A 19,460-nucleotide genomic window follows, 5' to 3' on the forward strand; every position below is an offset into this window, starting at 1 on the left:
CTACATTAGTGTGGTCAAACAGCTCAAAACAATCCTGTGCGCTTTAGGGAATATTGGATACAATTATTAACCAGAGCATGTCGTTTGGTGCTTGTTAATTGAATTACAACGGCACTGACAGATCTACTGGCATCTACTCATTCTCCGTCTTCATTAGGATGGCACATAGGAGTGTTCCTGCGCTGAGCGGATGCATTCAGAGGAAAAAGAAAATGTTGATGTTTTTCTCCTAGCACAATACCATCACATAAGGCCAGGGCTACACCTTTTTGTAGCGCTACTGATTGATTTTAACTCTTGAATGACAGCTGCCGTCCACAAGATTGCATGCAACTCAGTGTATTCATGTGGACTGCAGCTGTAGCTCAATAGTTAAAATCAATCAGTGGTATTACAAAAGGTCTAGGTGTAGTCCTAGCCTAAGTATTCCCTGGAGAATCTTATAGACCTTAAAGGCTCATGGATTCCATATGCAGAGCCCATAGACAAGGGCCCCTGCTGAAGTCATTCCTTTACTATGTATTAGGGCTGGGCGATTAATCAAAATAATTTGATTAATTCGTCCTGGAGTCCTGTGACGATTCTGTTTTTAAACAGAATCGTTGAATAAATTTCATAATCTCACTGTCGGGCTGAGCTACAGGAGAAAGCTCCGCCCCGCCGCATTGTCACCTGTGACTAAAATGGAGTCGCTCGTTTACCACTGTTGCTCCCCTGTGCTGACGCTGGCCCCCATTCCATCCATTCAGTGAGGAGAGAGGACATAGGGCACAACAATGCAGTCTCCTCCCACCTCCTCCTGTGGCTGCCCGACGTAATGCTCCGCAGTACTGGCATTCCGTGCCAGTGCAGTGGAGCATTACGTCGGGCAGCCACAGGAGGACGTGGGAGGAGACAGCATAGTTAGTCTTCTATTGGCTGGCAGCTTATGAAGTCATATTCTGCCAGCCAATGGCGGGAGGTCATTCAGAAAAGGGATGGGGGGAGAATGTAAATGGAGATTGGTGACGAAGCCCCTGACATGACGGTCCATATAGGGACAATGATGTCAGGAGGAGTCCCAGGCAGAGAGGTAGAAGCTCTGCTACGGGACTACATCCCTGGGGAAGCCCCTGACATCACTGTTCGTATATGGACAGTGATGTCAGGAGCAGAGCAGTGTCCCAGGCAGAGTGCTAGTAGCGCTCTGTCCGGGACTTTGGCTCTGGGATCGCGCGTGACATCACTATCCATATATTGACAGTGACGTCAGGGGCTTCCCCAGAGCCGGAGTACCGGAGCAGAGCCTTTATTAAAGCTCTGCCCGGGACTTCAACTCTGCTCCAGACATCACTATCCACATATGGACAGTGATGTCAGGAGCAGAGCAGTGTCCCAGGCAGAGTGCTAGTACCGCTCTGTCCGGGACTATAGCTCTGTGGTTGCCCCTGACATCACTGTCCATATATGGGGCTCCTACTGAAGCGGAATCCCCAGGCAGAGCGTCGGCAACGCTCTGGTTTTGGTTTCCACTCCTAGCCCCAAAGACGCTACCTACAGGGAGAGGGGCTGTGTGGCACTACCAGGGAGGGGGGCTGTGTGGCGCTCCCTGGCTGGGGGGGGCTGTGTGGCACTCCCTGGCCGGGGGGGGGAGCTGTGTGGCACTCCCTGGCCGGGGGGGGGGGAGCTGTGTGGCACTCCCTGGCCGGGGGGGGGGGGGGAGAGCTGTGTGGCACTCCCTGGCCGGGGGGGGGAGCTGTGTTGCACTCCCTGGCCGGGGGGGGGAGCTGTGTGGCACTCCCTGGCCAGGGGGGAGCTGTGTGGCACTCCCTGGCCGGGGGGGGGGAAACTGTGTGGCACTCCCTGGCCGGGGGGGGGGGAGCTGTGTGGCACTGCCTGGCCGGGGGGGGGGGGAGCTGTGTGGCACTCCCTGGCCGGGTGGGGGGAGCTGTGTGGCACTCCCTGGGGGGGGAGCTGTGTGGCACTCCCCGGCTGGGGGGGGGAGCTGTGTGGCACTCCCCGGCTGGGGGGGGGAGCTGTGTGGCACTCCCCGGCTGGGGGGGGAGCTGTGTGGCACTCCCCGGCTGGGGGGAGAGCTGTGTGGCACACCCCGGCTGGGGGGGGAGCTGTGTGGCACTTCCCGGCTGGGGGGGGTGTTGTGTGGCACTCCCTGGCTGGGGGGGGGAGCTGTGTGGCACTCCCCGGCTGGGGGGGGGAGCTGTGTGGCAATCCCCGGCTGGGGGGGGGGAGCTGTGTGGCAATCCCCGGCTGGGGGGGGGGGAGCTGTGTGGCAATCCCCGGCTGGGGGGGGGAGCTGTGTGGCAATCCCCGGCTGGGGGGGGGGAGCTGTGTGGCAATCCCCGGCTGGGGGGGGGGAGCTGTGTGGCACTACCCGGGGGGGGGGAGCTGTGTGGCACTCCCCGGCTGGGGGGGGGCCTGTGTGGCACTACCCGGGGGGGAGGCCTGTGTGGCAATCCCAGGGAGGGGGGCTGTGTGACACTATCTACAGTGGGCACTAAATCTATGGGGGTACAACCTGGGGGCCTAACTTCTTTATAGGGGCATGAAGTGAAGTTTTCTGCCATTTTAGTGCCGCCGTGACCGCATGGCGGAGCCGAACGGAGCTTATGTATTTAAAGCTAGATGAGCTCCGTGAGGAAATAAATATATATGTGTACAAGATGGCTATTACAAACGGGCAAAGAAATACAAATTTTCATGGGAGTTCTTTAAATTATCTCTTGGTATTTTTTTCCGTTTATTTAATAGTTATAAAAAAATCGAGATTCAAATCGAAAATCGCTCACAGGGTTAAAAAAAAATCGAGATTTTATTTTTTTTGCAAAATCGCCCAGCCCTACTATGTATGTATGGAGCGGTTATTTGGTCACTGTTTGGTAGTATTATTTGGCCAACGTATTGCATTATACTGAAACTTATAATTAGACATGCTTTGGTAAAGTGGTTTGTGCACTGTATGACTGTACACCATATAGGAGGGGGCCAACAGACGTTACCGCACAGGGCAGCGTCTAAGCTAAGGCCTGCCTTACCCATTGAAATCTATGGGACCATACTAGGTTTCTTTGTGGTATGCTCCATCCCATTTTGAAGGTAATCTCAACTAGAAGTAATATGGTGCCCCACGAACCTGTAATACACGCCCATAGCGAGCCCTTGTGCCTTTGTACTGGGACTATGCATATGCCACTGCCTTTTTAGCCAGAGGATGCAGTTTTTGGAATGTTTTTGTTTGGTAAAGGCCGTAACTCCCAATGCTTTCCCCCACAAATTGCTTATGTTCCTGCATTTGTCCCACCTTGTCACAATTGTTTATGTCCTGATGCAGGGATAAGCTTTCCCGTACTACCTGAGAGGGACGGAACTAAACGACTGTGTAACATATAGCGGAACTCCTATGACCATATCTGTAAATGTTACACTCATATTAAAACGGTAGTCACCCAGACGGGAAGTCAAGTGGCTGCTAGGCAGCTGAATTATCAAGGACTACAGAATACATTAAGGGGATACAGGAAGAGAAATGAACATATATTTTACAAAGCAATTAAATAATAATGAAGTATAATATTGAGTATGAAGCTAGTGCAGTGGAGTTATATGTCAAACATGGGATTTATCAAAAAGCAGTTAACATATACACTGTGATAAGCTATCCTAAGGAAAGGCCATCAATGTATGATTAGTGGGGTCTGACCCCTGGAAACCCCACCGATTAGCAGAATGAAGTAGTAGCGACACCCTCTGTTGTACAGTGGCCTGTTCATTGTTTATCCAGACACAGCTACTCGTCCGTACATGTGGCTGTGACTGGTACTGCAGCTCATCTTCAACGGGGCTGGCTGAGCTGCAGTACCAGGCACTGCAAAATGTAAAAACGAGTCTTTGTGCCTGGATAAGCATTGACAGAACAGAAAGTCTTACTGGAGCACCTTTGCCCTTTCAAACAGTTGATCAGTGGGGATCCTGGGATTGGTTTCCTCCAATGATCACAATGATCGCCTGTCCTAAGTGATTTTTTTTTCCTTTAATAAATACTATACCTTTACACACAAGTATTAAGTGCTAGACACATGACTTTACTACATATCTATATGGCTTATGTGACAAGACATAGCATAATGGACCAATATATATTCTTAGTGCCGTTTCTCCCTTAAGAAAAGTTTGAAATTGATTGCGGCCAAAAATAACTGTTACTTTTCTCTTCCCCATGATATTCTGTGCTGCTGCCACCCACAATAGACTTGCTCAGTGTTCAATATCGGCAGCCGCTCTAATGCTTCAACAGCTCTCTCCGTGTAATACGCAGCCAAAGAGTGACAAGAAAAGTAATGTCCTTGACATGTGCTGTGATTTATACATTGGCGCAATGCGAGCAATGGCTGCACGTCACTTATTATTGGAAGACAAGATGACAGCTTTGAGTAATGGAGGGAGGAGACCCACGGTATGAAATCAATCTTTGACCATCATTTGGTGGCTGGCATTTATTTATTCTCCTGTCTCTGCCTATAGTGTAGATGACACTGCCATGTTCATTACGGCTTCTATGCCATGTTAGATTTGCATATGAGAGCAGTTATTATATCCATTACATATAAGCTGCTGGATACAGGATAAACTCTCACTTCACAACGTTGGTCATGGCGTGGAAGTTGTCATGACTGCAGCATGGCCCGGCCTCATAATAATCATGTCAACCAGAAGTAGACCATTATGTAATCTCTACCAGTCTGTACGTAGTTATTAACACCACAAGGGGGGCACTCATGCAGGTGTTCATTAGGTCTCATCCTTACCACTTCATGGATTTATCCCCATTTATAGCAAAAAGTAAACAGAAAGAAACGTCAAGTCGTTGGCACCAGGAAAAACTTTGCCCATTGGACTCTTGACGTTTGCAAAGTGGTCTTGATAAAGATGCCCTATGCTTATCAAGCCAGTGATGGAGTAAAGAGGTACCCACTGTGATTCTGTGGCCCATAAACCTGGAGCATACCCTAGGTTAAGAAGGTCGGAAAGTTACCCCTGTAAGCGAGCGCTGATAGCTGTCCCTATGGCTCCCACATGGGTTTGCGCCAAGCTTTCCGGGACAACTGAATCGCAAATTTGACCAGGTCTACAGCGATACATCCCTTATTCCCACTAAGGCGGATTAACCATACAGAGCTGTAGGAAAGATGAGTGTTAAATGGTTACACAGCCTTCCCCGAATCAGATTTAATTAAGATATATAAGGATAACTAAAGGACTTATATTTACTGTTTTTTTTTAGAAGTTCTAGTTATTTTAATTACATGTAAAAAAAAGTAATTTAAAGTGGACTTTGATTAGAAAAATTTTGGATTTTTTTTTTTACAAAAACAGTGCCACTTTTGTCCGCAGGCGGCATCTGGTATTTCAGCTCAGCCCTTTTGACTATTCCTAGAAAATAAGTAAATCCTTGGTCTAATCATGAATCCATCTGGTGTCCGTGAATTTACAGGAAACAATAGCGCAGTATGCTATTTTCAGCGGAATCTGCGATGGAGGCCCTAACTGAGCTTCCAACGCAGATGTGAATTAGGCCTTCAGCTGCTTAGATCATTAGCTTATATTTTGTGGATTGTTTTTTTTTTTTGTACATGATACGTTAGGGTTTCCCCTACAAGTCAATAATATATACAGTACAGTGAATGGCAGGTTGAGGTGTCTCTGCATGTTTTGTAATTATCTAATGCGCCGGCCGTGTCTACACTGGGATCTGTAATCTAAATATTTATAACTTGGAAAAAGTAGAAAATGCAATATAAATGATAATGTTAAGAGCAAATGCCTGTCAAACAGTAAAAAAAAAAAAACCCTCTATAAACGGAAAAAACCTGCATACATAAGTTTTAACTTTATGATTTACATCCTTTTATATAATGCTGTTGTTTAAGGGGTGGTCTTGTCTTGATGACCCCTGTCTATATACTCTTTAGGAAATATGGATGTCAGTGTTGTCCCGCACTTCTGATCCCCAATCTATGAGCCAGACTGGGGAGCTGCTTATAAGCAGCATCACCCACCCTGGCAGAACCAGGTCATCCATATATTACATGATGTAAATTTTAAACAATTGATAATCATGGAACAGAATTTACATAACATTTAAAGCCCAATTCTAGTTCAGTAACTTCATCCACATAGTATATTTAGTATTACATACTTTTGCAGAAACTGAGGTTATTTCAATTATTTTAGTTCCTTAATGTAAACAGAAACTGTGGGAGGGATCCTCCAGCTCACCTTGAATGCAGGTTTTCTGCGCTCTGCGCCTGGATCTCCGTGACGGCTCCTATCTATCTATCTATCTATCTATCTATCTATCTCTAAGCATTACACTCGGGACCGATCTTGTTTTAATCACTCAAAATAAAATTGGAACAATGTTCTATTTTAACTGATTGCGCTGGATCCTCTATTTTTTTCGTTTTTCCAGTTCCTTAATGTACTCTGCATTTTGTACTGGTTTATGTTGCCTAGCAACCACCTTAATTCCTATCTGGGTGTCCCCCATTTCAGTGCATGTACCTACAGTTCATGTACTAAAGTAGTGACAGGAAGTGCCGTTTGCTATTCACAAGACTCCTTCTCAATGCTACCGTATAGGGGCTTGTTCTCTCTGCTATACCAGAGGCTGCTTCTCCATGCTATATGGGCTTGTTCTCTATACTATACTAAAGGCTGCTTCTCCATCTTATATAGGCTGTTATATCTGCTATACTAGAGGCTGCTTCTCAATGCTATACAGGCTTGTTCTCTCTGCTATACTAGAGGCTGCTTCTCAATGCTATACAGGCTCGTTCTCTCTGCTGCTCCTCAATGCTATACAGGCTGCTTCTCAAAGCTATACAGGCTTGTTCTCTCTCCTATACTAGAGGCTGCTTCTCAATGCTATAGAGGCTTGTGCTCTCTGCTATACTAGAGGCTGCTTCTCAATGATATACAGGCTGCTTCTCAATTCTATACAGGCTTGTTCTCTCTGCTATAATAGAGGCTGCTTCTCTCTTCTATACTAGAGGCTGCTGCTTAATGCTATACAGGCTGCTTCTAAATGCTTTACAGGTTTGTTCTCCCTGCTATACTAGAGGCTGCTTCTTAATGCTATACAGGCTTGTTCTGTCTGCTATACCAGAGGCTGCTTCTTAACCCTTTCACGACCACGGACGAAAATGCACGTCCTGGTCGGCTGCTAGTTCCCGCTCCAGGACGTTCATTTTCGTCAGTATTTAAAACTGTCACTCTGTGTAAACACAGAGTGACAGACCCGCGCTGACAGCTGTCCTAGACAGCTGTCACATCAGTCTCGCCGGACAGCGGACCATCGCCGCTGCTTTCGGCAATTAACCCATTAAGCGCGGCGACGGATTGCCGTCGCGGCTTTAAGTGGTTTGAAGCACATCGGCAGCCCCCACGAAGTGATCGTGGGGGCTACCGATGCTCGTCACGGCAATCGGAGGTCAGATAATGACCTCTGGGTTGCCATGTACGGAAGCCTCGGAGGAACAGCCTCCGGCCGTTCCTCCTCTGCTTCCTGTCAGTGTGACAGTCACGTCACAATGACAGTTAGAGTACATTACACTACGTGTGTAGTGTAATGTACTCTAGCAGCGATCAAAGCTGCAAGTCTAAGTGTCCCCTAGTGGGACAAATAAAAAAGTAAAAAAAAGTAATAAAAATGTTTTAAAAAAAAGTGTAAAAATAAAAGTTATAAGTTCTATAAACAAACACTGCATTTTTTTCCTATAAGACTTTTTTATTATAGAAAAAAAATTAACACGTTAAAAAAGTACACATATTTGGTGTCACCGCGTTCGTAACGACCCCAACTATAAAACTGTAATGTTATTTTTCCCGCACGATGAACACCCCAAAAAAAAATCAATAAAAAACTACGGCAGAATCACTATTTTTTGGTCGTATGTACCCAAAAATAGTACCAATAAAAACTTCTATCCGTCCCGCAAAAAACAAGCCCTTACACGGCTTTTTTGACTAAAAAATAAAAAAATTATGGCTCTCAGAATATGGTGACACAGAATTTTTTTTTATAAATAAGTCATTTTATTGTGCAAATGCTAAAAAAAAGGACCAAACCTATATACATATGGTATCGCCGTAATCGTACAAACACGCAGAATAAAGTAAAAATGTCACTTATAGCGTACGGTGAGCGCCGCAAAAAGAAAACCTAAAAAACGGTGTCAGAATTCCTGTTTTTTGCTCAGGATTACAAAAAAATGCAATAAAAAGTGACCAAAAAAAAATAAATTGCACGTACCCCAAAATGGTACCAATGAAAACTGCAGATTGTCCCGCAACAAATAAGCCCTCACACAGCTCCGGTGGTGAAAAAATAAAAAAGTTCTGGCTCTCAGAATATGGCGATGAAAAATGTGCAGAGTGTTCCAAAAGTGGATAAGATTGGGCGCCATTTATCAGTGCGACACCGGCCACATATCTATGAATTATTATTTATTTACCCCATTATTATACCCTCTTATTATGCCCTGATGTTCTCCGCACAGATTACATATGCCCCCACATTATAAACTGAAATACCAGCAAAACCCCAAACAGAACTACTACCAAGCAAAATCTGCGCTCCAACAGCAAAATGGCGTCCCTTCCTTCTGATCCCTACAGTGTGCCCAAACAGCAGTTTGCGCCCACACATATATGGCGTCGCCATACCCGAGAGAACCCGCTTAACGTTTTATGAGGTATTTGTCTTCTGTGGCACAAACTGGGCACAACATATTATGCACTAAAATGGCATATCAGTGGAAAATTGAAATTTTCACTTTGAACCATCCGCTGTGCATTAACCCCTTTGCGCACTATGACTTAATTGCCCGTCATGGTGCGGCGGTTGATGTATGGAGCCGGCTCATGTGCTGAGCCCGCTCCATACGCTGCGGGTGTCGGCTGTGTATTACAGTAGGCCCCCTCGGTACTAACGGACAGGTACAGCGATCGCTCTGTTACAGAAGACTGTAAGAATAACAATATACTGCAATACATTAGTATTGCAGTGTATTGTACCAGTGATCCAATGATCGCTGGATCAAGTCCCCTAAGGGGATTAATTAATAAAATGTGTAGAAGAATTATAGTTATTAGTAGTGAGAATTATTATTTTTTTAAAGTTAAAACAAAAAACACCTTTTCGCATTTTTCTTCTAAAGTAATGTCAAAAAATGAACAAAATTGGTATCGCTACGTCCGTAAAAGTCAGAATTATTACAATATACCATTATTTAATTTGCACAGTGCACTCCTTAAAAAAATGTAATAATTGAAACCGCCAAAATCGCTGTTTTTTTTTTTTGGTCACCTTCGCGCTAAAAAAAAAATGTAATACAACTTTTGAATCACTTTTTATGTACCAAAAAATAGTACCAATAAAAACTTCAGCTCCTCCCGCAAGAAGTAAGCCCTCACACCGCTCTATTGATGGAAAAATACAAAAAGTTACGCCTCTTGGAAAGCGGGGAGTGAAAATCTAAAATAAGAAAGCAAAAAATGGATCAGTCCTGAAAGGGTTAATTCATTTCTAATGAAAAAAATGTATGACCACATGTGGGGTATTTCCGTACTCGGGAGACATTGCTTTATAAAAAATGGTTGTTTTTTTCCTCCTTTATCCCTTGTGAAAATGAGAAAATGCAACATTTTAGTGTAAAAAATTTTGATATTAATTTTCGCACCATAATTCTAATAAACTCTGCAAAAGACCCGTGGGGTGTAAATGCTCACTATACCCCTAGAAAAATTCCTTGAAGGTTTTTCCAAAATGGGGTCACTTTTGGTGGGTTTCCACTGTTTTGGTCCCTCCAGTGCATTGCAAATGCGACATGGCACCGAAAACCATTCCAGCAAAATCATAAATCCAAATGGCGCTCCTGCCCTTCTGAGCCCTGCTGTGGGTCCAAACAGCAGTTTATTACCACATATGGGGTATTGTCGTAATCGGGAGACATTGCTTTACAAATGTTGGGGTGCATTTTCTTCGTTATTCCTTGTAAATAATAAAAATTTCTATGTTTCAGAAAAAAAAAAATTTTAATTTTTACAGACTAATTCCAATATATTTAGCGAAAAACCTGTGTGGTCAAAATGCTAACTATACCCCTAGATAAATACCTTAAGGGGTCTAGTTTTCGAAATGGGGTCGTTTATGGGGAGTTTCTATCGTTCTGGCAGCTCAAAACCTCTCCAAATGTACAGTGGGGCCTAAAACATTTTCGAGCAAAATATGAGTCCTGAAAGCCTCCGGGTGCTCCCTTCCTTTTGGGCCCTGCCATGTGTCCAGGCAGCGCATTAGGGCCACAATGTGGGTATTTTTGAAAACAGGAGAAACAGGGTGATAGATTTTGTGGTGTGTTTCTTCATTCTCATGTTCGCTTTACAAAGAAATCGGTCTTCAAACTGATACTTTTATGAAAAAAGTTAAATAATTTTTTTTTCACCTGTTATGCATTAAATTTAGCAAAAAACTGTGGGGTCAAAATACTTACTATACCCCTAAATAAATACCTTAAGGGGTCTAGTTTTCTAAATGGGGTCGTTTATGGGGAGTTTCTATCGTTCTGGCAGCTCAAAGCTTCTCCAAATGTACAGTGGGGCCTAAAACATTTTCAAGCAAAATATGAGTCCTGAAAGCCTCCGGGTGCTCCCTTCCTTTTGGGTCCTGCCGTGTGTCCAGGCAACGCATTAGGGCCACAATGTGGGTATTTTTTAAAACAGGAGAAATAGGGTGATAGATTTTGTGGTGTGTTTCTTCATTCTCATGGTCGCTTTACAAAGAAATCGGTCTTCAAACTGATACTTTTATGAAAAAAGTGAAATAATTTTTTTTTCACCTGTTATGCATTAAATTTAGCAAAAAACTGTGGGGTCAAAATACTTACTATACCCCTAAATAAATACCTTAAGGGGTCTAGTTTTCTAAATGGGGTCGTTTATGGGGAGTTTCTATCGTTCTGGCAGCTCAAAGCTTCTCCAAATGTACAGTGGGGCCTAAAACATTTTCAAGCAAAATATGAGTCCTGAAAGCCTCCGGGTGCTCCCTTCCTTTTGGGTCCTGCCGTGTGTCCAGGCAACGCATTAGGGCCACAATGTGGGTATTTTTTAAAACAGGAGAAATAGGGTGATAGATTTTGTGGTGTGTTTCTTCATTCTCATGGTCGCTTTACAAAGAAATTGGTCTTCAAACTGATACTTTTATGAAAAAAAGTGAAAATTTGTTTTTTTTTCACCTGCTATGTATTACATTTAACAAAAAACTGTGGGGTCAAAATACTTACTATACCCCTAGGTAAATACCTTAAGGGGTCTAGTTTTCTAAATGGGGTCATTTGTGGGGGTTTCCATCACTCTGAGACCTATGAGCCTCTGAAAACCTGGCTTGGTGCAGGAAAACAAAATGTACTTCAAAATTTATAAAATTATTATTCAATTTGTAAGTCCTCTAAATTGCTGAAAATTTATTTTATTTTTTCAAAAGTGCTGCCAAAATAGAGTAAAGAGATGGAAATATAAATTTAATTAAAAAAATTGTACAGTATGTGTGTACATATGTGACATATTGCAGTTAAAAATAGGGAAAAATGGTAATTTTTACAAAATTTCTTCCATTTTTCTATTTTTTTATTAATTTTCGCAAATTGTATCAGTCTACTTTTACCACTAAAATAAAGTACAACATGTGACGAAAAAACAATGTCAGAATTACTTGGATATTCAAAACTTTCACAGAGTTATTCTCTGATAAAGTCAGACATACCAGATTTGACAAATCTGGCTTGGTCATTAAGGTACAAACATGCCCGGTCATTAAGGAGTTAATGCTATACAAGCTGCTTCTCAATGCTATACGGGCTTGTTGTCTCTGCTATACTAGAGGCTGCTCCTTTTTAATGCTATACAGGCTGCTTCTCAATGCTATACAGGCTTGTTCTCTGCTATACTAGAGGCTGCATCTTAATTCTATACAGGCTTGTGCTCTCTTCTATACTAGAGGCTGCTTCTCAATGCTATACAGGCTTGTTCTCTCTGCTATACTAGAGGCTGTTTCTCAATGCTATATAGGGTTGTTCTCTATGCTATAATACAGGTGGTTTCTCCATGCTATATATACACAATGTTATTTTTGTTAATGAGCGTGCACAATGTTCCACTTTCTAACTGTTGATAATATACAAACATGCTAGACAATGCCTAATCTAGGGTTGTACGTCAGTTTGGTCCTTCCTGGTTGTATGTCTTTGTTCTCAATCTTTCCATTTTCTTGTGTCTCTCCAGCATTACGGAGCAGCTACTCCTGTAACACCTGCAACATGGTGCTCAATTCAGTGGAGCAGTATAATGCACACCTGAAGGGTGCACGGCATCAGAACAAGTAAGTGACTGACAACCCCATATATTTCTCCATGGATATAAACACTGTGGGGAACATTTATTAAAACGGTGCAATGGAAAAGAAGACATTGCACATAGCATCCAATCTTAAATTTTCAAAATGGCCTTTGAAAAATGGGAGCTGGATTTGAAATGGCCAACTGCGCCTCCATTTTTAAGATATGCCCTGGGGTGTAGCTATAGAGGGTGCAGAAATAGGAGTCACACCCAGGCTCTGGTACCCGAGAGATTTTGTATTGCGGCCCCGGGACTTCAAGTTACATCTCTCGTTGCGGTTGGCATGGGATTAGTTGAGCGCACAAGTTGGGTTCTAGTGCTTGGGGCATGAGGGCAACCAGACACCCACGGACATCCTCCCACAGTGGAAAAAGGATTGGCTTGGATTGAATTAGACTGACATTGAGCTGTTATTGGGATGGTTATGTTAGACTTGTTGAGTAGTAACGTGAGCTGCCATTGATTTTAGTCATTTGTTTGGTAAGAACAAGGGCCGTACTGCTTATAATTAGGTTTAAAACGTCACCGTAAATTTTCCCAGATTAGATTAAGGCCCCAAACAGAAGAAAGTCCTCATTACTTATTATTAGGACGTCAGTCTGGACAGGTTATTTATAAATTGGTGAAACAAGAAAAACGTAAGAGGAAAAAATGTAGAATTTTTTTGCAAAAAGAACCCCCGATCTTGCCCTTATTGGACTTTGCTACAGTCATACACGCTATGCATAGGCAAAGATTTCCATTAATGACCCCATTTACTTTAATGCTAATAATTGCCATCAGTTAGCATTCTATTCCCCCAGAAAAAGTATGTTTGGCAGACAGAATGGCGTACTTTGCCAATCTATCCTACCCAGTACAAAAATAAAAAGGAAATCTGATGTTTTGTTATTATAGTTAAAGGGAACCCTCAACCACGGGTTGGATATGCTGCGTAAAAGGTAAGCAGCATATCAGACCGTGAACCCGCAGGGAATTCAGCCCGAAAAACCGCACCAAACAGTGGTGCAGATTTTCAGGCAAAATCTCTGCTGCGAATACGGGGCTTGAAATTTTTTTTTAAATCAAATACTTGCCCCTGGGCATTGTCATAGCAATGCGTCCCTCTGTTCTGAGTGCAGCCCGGCTTCCTAGGATGATGCTGTAGCATGTGGTTGGCTGCAGCAATCAAATGGGATAAAAAGTCCTCCCTGGATGGAGAACAGAGGAATGCGTCTCTATGACAATACCTAAGGGTAAGTATCAAGTATTTTATTATTTTTAAACCCAAAAAAAGATGTCGTTTTTTTTATATTTGCGATTTTTGCGGTGGAATTGCAGCATTTCCGACATAAAAGTCACAATGCTGTTTACACGAGGCAATGGTTGGGTGTTCAAACGAGCACCCGTTCGCCTGAGCATTGGCCTGTGTAAAAGAGCCTTAAAGGGTTATTCCCAAATTGAGTAATAATGCATCCTAATCCGAAATTGAATTATAAATCTATTCTTGTTAAAAACTTAAAAAAATTCCTTTCAGTCTTGATAACTCAGCTAGTGCTGGTTATCTTTTATAAAAGGGGGCATGAGCGGCTCAATGTCAAATCAAGCCGCTCTGCACTGTGCGCGATCCCAACGTTGCTAGATAATGTAGTCATAGCGGCATCGGGAGAACGATCGTCTCAACCAGGCATGGTAAGCGTGGTTGAGACGAACCCCACCCCGCCCCAATTCCCTAGATAGTATTATACTAACAACTTTACTTTCAAGGCACCCACGCCTCTCCTCACTGCGACCCCCAGCCACCCTTCTCTGTAACCCACGTCCTCCCTCGCGCCAAGCCAATTCCCCCCTTGCGATAAGCTGTATACCCCCCCTGGCAGAAACACTTTCCACCCACCTGTAATAACTCTAGTACATGGAGCCGACCACGGATATATCCACACGAGAGGCGGCCGGGCCGGCATCTGACGCGCATGCGCTGATATGCGCGTTCACGATTACAATGACAGTCTCTCCTAAGGACGGAGAGGATATCATTGCGCACGCGCGGCCACCACGGTCGGAAAACAGCGGTGGCCGGATCCCTAGACAACGAGCAGTAAACAAAGAGGGACTGACAGCGAAATGGAGCACGGATAGCACGAAAACGACATTGTTTGGATAAAGAAAGGTATTTGCAAAAATTAATAACTTTAACAGCTTTAGCGGTTATGAAGCTGGGAATAACCCTTTAACCTTTAAGTCTAAAATGAAAACAAGCTGTAAAGATCTACAATCCAAACAGGATCCAGCATGATATTAGACCAAATCACAATCCACATATGAAGCGTTTAGCACGTAGCTTAATATACTTCACCATATAGAGCTTGATTTAAAGAGATAAAAATAATAATGGGATTGCCTATAACTTGATATCATCCTGAATACTAAACTCCTTAGGCCTCATACACACTTCCGTTGCCCATCGTATGGCTGCTAGTGACGGATCCGTAAAACACTGACTGCAGACGGATGGCTTCCGTGTGCAGTCCGTTGTTTCAATGGACCAAATGAATGAAATGGCCGAGACTGTGCCGTCATAAAACGGACAGGAGTAGGACCTGTTCTATTTTTGTCGGAACGGCCACACGGTTCCGTTAAAATAACGGAAGTGTGCATGGCCCCATAGAAATGAATGTGTCAGGGTGCTATCCGTTAAATAAATGGATAGCACACTGAAGAACATAATTTTAATGGGAAATTACTTTTACATGGGTGCTTAGCATTGGTGCAAGTGACTTATTGATGGTCAGCGTAAATAGATCGTCATTGTAGGATCACTCATCCTTGCATTCTACAGGTCATAATAATGGTGGTGTGAGTTTTATTATTACTTAGTCTTCATGTTGAAATCCGCCCCTAGTGACCATATGAATAATGTTCATGTAATCTTCTGAATGATTCTTAGTTTTCCCAATGGAATTTTTAAAGTGGCTCTGTCAGGTTTCTTATCTGAGGGCAGAATAGGATAGAGGAGGGAGATGCTAAGCTCAGGGATATATAGTTTTCTATTATTTGATTCTGTATTTTCATGTAAAAAGCTGTTTATATGTTGCATGGATAGATAGAGAGATAGAGACTGAGTCCTGCTTCTCCCACCCCCTCAGAGAAAGCCTGTGAGTCCTGCTTTCACCACACACACAGAGAGAGCCTGTGAGTCCTGCTCTCCCCACCCACACAGAGAAAGCCAGTGTGTCCTTCTTTCCCCACCCACTCAGAGAGAAGGCATGTGAGTCGTGCTCTCCCCACCCACACAAAGAGAAAGCTGTGAGTCCTGCTTTCTCCACCCACATATAGAGAGAGAGCCTGTGAGTCCTGCTTTCTCCACCCACATATAGAGAGAGCCTGTGAGTCCTGCTTTCCCGGTCTACATACAGTGATTGACCATAAAGTCCAATCCTGTGTGAGTGCCTATATAAGAAGAGCTGTAAATTACGGTGTGTGGGCAGAGAGAAGCTGGTCTCACAGGCTCTGAGTGGGTGGGGGAAGCAGGACTCACGTCTTCTCTGAGTCCTCGCAGCATATAAAACAGCTTTTCACATGAAGATACTGAAATAAATCATAGAAAACAAAATATCTCCGAGCTCAGCGTCTCCCCCTCTATCCTATGCTGCCCCCAAATAGGACGGCCGCTTGGAAAAAATGCTGGGGCGAAAATTGCTGAAAATTACATGAGGAATAATTGGAGTCACATTGCAAACATATTGTACTGCAATTATATACCATAATTTTCTGTTGCGGTATAGCACCAGCCTTAATACTTGTTTGTTTAATTTTGAAATTATTTTTTTATTGATTTAGTAAGGATGTAAATAAATTAAACAAATTATTCACAAACGCATACAATCTTCAGTGCCTTCATTTAGTTCATCATTATTAAAAACTATACTTGTCTAACTCAACAAATCGTGATTTTTCCTCATTATAATTAATTAGAAATTGATTAATAAAACATTAAACAGAACGTATGCATTTTACGCACCTGATGTCATCCACTGACTATAATGCTATAATGTCGGAGTATGCACACTTTTGCAACAATATTTTTCATTGCTCACATGCTTCTGAAAAAACAAACGGCAAATTGTGTTCATTAAAAATACAGACTACAAATACATCCTGTGTGTATACCGATCGTCCAGTCATGTGTTACTCCACATTTGTTAATCTACAGACAATAGAAGTGGGAAGGATATAAAGTAAGATGACTGGAGAATCAGACTACACAAGATTTGTTTGTAGTCACAAGACACAAAATGTAAAATAATTTTTAAATCAGGACTTATAGCAAAGTTGCTTAATTGTTTTTAAGGAACTGAAGCAACAACAAAAAAGGTTGCAAAAGTGTACACACCATTTAAGAATAAATATATGGGGCGTGGCCTAGCAGCAGATGTAAGAGGACGTGTGTGGCTGGAGCACCTGCTGGATTCATCCTGAAAGTACTGTTTATCCCTGAATTACCCGGTAATATTCACTGATCTGGAGGCTGGAGGAGTCGGTACCGCTTAATACAGCTGCAATGACCAGCTCTAAGAAACAGAAAACGCCGCCGGCGAGTCCGGGGCCGAGAAGGCAAGATGGCGCCGAGGAGACTGAATGCAGGAGCAGGCACATGCGGTCTGAAGCGGCAGACAGGCTGGAGAGATTTGCAAGAACCCCTCGTGCGAGCGGATCTGCAGCAGGCAAGACGCCGGTGGCTGGCAGTGGGAAGGCAGACAGCATGGCCTCAGGTTCCAGATACTCCGTGCTGAGAGAGGACTCGGTGAGTGAGGAGGAGGAAGAGCTGGGGAGTCAGCGGCGGGACAGGCGTGTGGAGGAAGATGGAGGCAGAACGAATAGCAGGAGAGACCAGGTGAAGGAGCCTTCCCTCGCAGATATATTCGCTGCGGGAAAGCAGAACTCCTCAATTTTATCTGTGCTGACCGGGCAGGTGGGAAGCCTGAAGGAAGATATACTGCTGTTACGTAATGATTTACAGAAAGTGGCAGAAAGAACCACAGTTATTGAGGGGAGAGTGTCTGAAGTGGAAGATGTTCTGCCGGAGCTCAGGCGGGATGTGCAGTCTCAGTCCTTGGCGGTGGTGGCCCTGCAGGCTAAGGCGGATGATTTAGAGAATCGGCTACGCAGAAACAATGTGCGTTTGGTCGGAGTGCCGGAAAAAACGGAGGGCAATAACTCGGATGAGTTTTTTGAAAAATGGCTGCTGGAGCAGTTTGGCCGGGAAGAACTGTCTCCTTTATATGCTGTTGAAAGAGCGCACAGAGTACCTACCAGACCGGGACCACCGGGGAGGCCCCCGAGACCGGTCTTAGTGAAGCTGTTGCACTACAAGGACAGAGATAAGATACTGAGGAAGGCAAGGGAACGGCAGGATATCTCCATCAATGGCGCCAAAATATCCTTTTATCCGGATTTCTCCGCGGATGTACAGAAGAAGCGGCTGCAATACTGGGATGTAAAGAAACGTCTGAGGAACTTGTCCATACCATACCATACTCCATGATGTATCCGGCCAAATTGGTTGCTTTTGGGACTGCTTCATTCTTTGAGAACCCCAGAGAGGCGGCAAGATGGCTGGATAGCAATGAGGCACGGTTGCGGAGACCGGCTGGAGAAGAAGATGCGTGAAAGCCCGCCTGGGCGGTGAAGTCTGGAGCCATGTTGGCGTTTGCGGGACTGTAGCATATTATATGTTATTATGCAGTTCTCTGAAGTGTGTGAACACCCTTGTCTGAAACACAGCAGGGTGGTATCCTTTTAACAAGAATGGCCGCACCTGATGGCAATGTTATTGTGGGATTGTTACTGGGTACCTAATGTATCTGTAAATTCTGCTGATTGTGTGGGATTGTTTAAAACATGCGAATAGCAGTGGGAGCCAGCGCTCACTGGAAGTGGTGAGAAAGTTAAACGGTTCAAAGAGAGATGCCAATAGGGCATATCAAAAGTTCGCACTATGGTGCGTTTCTGCTGGATAGGAGAGACAGTACATGTCGCTCTGACCCTTTTCAGAGGGGAGGTTTTCTTGGGGGGGGAGGGGAGGAGGGAGGGAACGCACGGCCGAATATCTTGACTGGAGCAGGCTGGAGGAGTAACAGATTTCTTAAAGATATGACGCCTGATGGGATCGGTTAAATGTCTATCCTGGAACGTCCGGGGAATACGGGAAGCTAGGAAACGGCAGGCAATCTTTAACTGGGTTAAACAGCAAAATGTCCTGATAGTGGGGCTGCAAGAAACGCATCTGACTAGAGAATCTGTATCCTTATTGCAGAGAGTGTGGATCGCACATGGGTTTCACTCCTTTCATACGACTTATTCCAGGGGGGTGAGTTTGCTGATACACAGGAGTCTTCCCTTTGTCTGTCATTCGTCCTTTTCTGATGAGGAGGGGAGGTATGTGGGAGTGCACTGTACTATATATCACTGGGAGTGTATTCTGGTAGTGCTGTATATCCCTCCGCCTTATTCTAGCACTGTACTGAAACGAATTACGGAGAAAGTCTCCAGGTGGCCTGAGGTACCGCTAATCGTGATGGGGGATTTTAATGCAGTGATGTCTGAAGGGTTGGATAGGTTTCATAGAGGAGGAGGAGGGCAAAGAGGAGACCTGACTGCCTTTGGAAGATTAATGGAGGAATTGGGTCTGCGGGATATTTGGAGAGATAAACATCCAGGGGTGAGGCAGTACTCATGTGCATCATCCACATTTCAGTCACTTTCGCGAATAGACTTGGTAGCATGCTCAGCTTCAGCGGTGCCGTACATAGCGCAAATAGAATACCTACAGAGGGCGTTGTCAGACCACTCTCCGATGGCGGTGACGCTGGAAGTGGGTGTAAGGCATACCAGGAACCCCGGGAATTGGAAGCTGAATGCGTTTTGGTTAAGATTGATGGATGGCGGGGAAATACGGAACCTGATAAAAGAATATTTTAATTTTAATACTGAGTCAGTGCTGCGAGGAGTGTTATGGGATGCCATGAAAGCCT

The 19,460-nt window shown here is 44.2% G+C and overlaps 1 protein-coding gene across 2 annotated transcripts in view; it reads left to right on the top strand.

The window, feature by feature from the left end:
* The window catches only part of ZMAT4 (zinc finger matrin-type 4), a 367,445-nt gene that overhangs the window by 275,643 nt on the left and 72,342 nt on the right, over positions 1-19,460 (top strand). For both annotated transcript variants that reach the window (XM_075843052.1, XM_075843051.1), the window contains one exon: positions 12,334-12,430. In XM_075843052.1, the coding sequence (XP_075699167.1) occupies positions 12,334-12,430 (97 nt within the window). The remainder of the gene's footprint in view (positions 1-12,333; positions 12,431-19,460) is intronic.

Source organism: Rhinoderma darwinii, chromosome 11 (assembly GCF_050947455.1).
Source record: "Rhinoderma darwinii isolate aRhiDar2 chromosome 11, aRhiDar2.hap1, whole genome shotgun sequence".
NCBI lineage: Eukaryota > Metazoa > Chordata > Amphibia > Anura > Rhinodermatidae > Rhinoderma > Rhinoderma darwinii.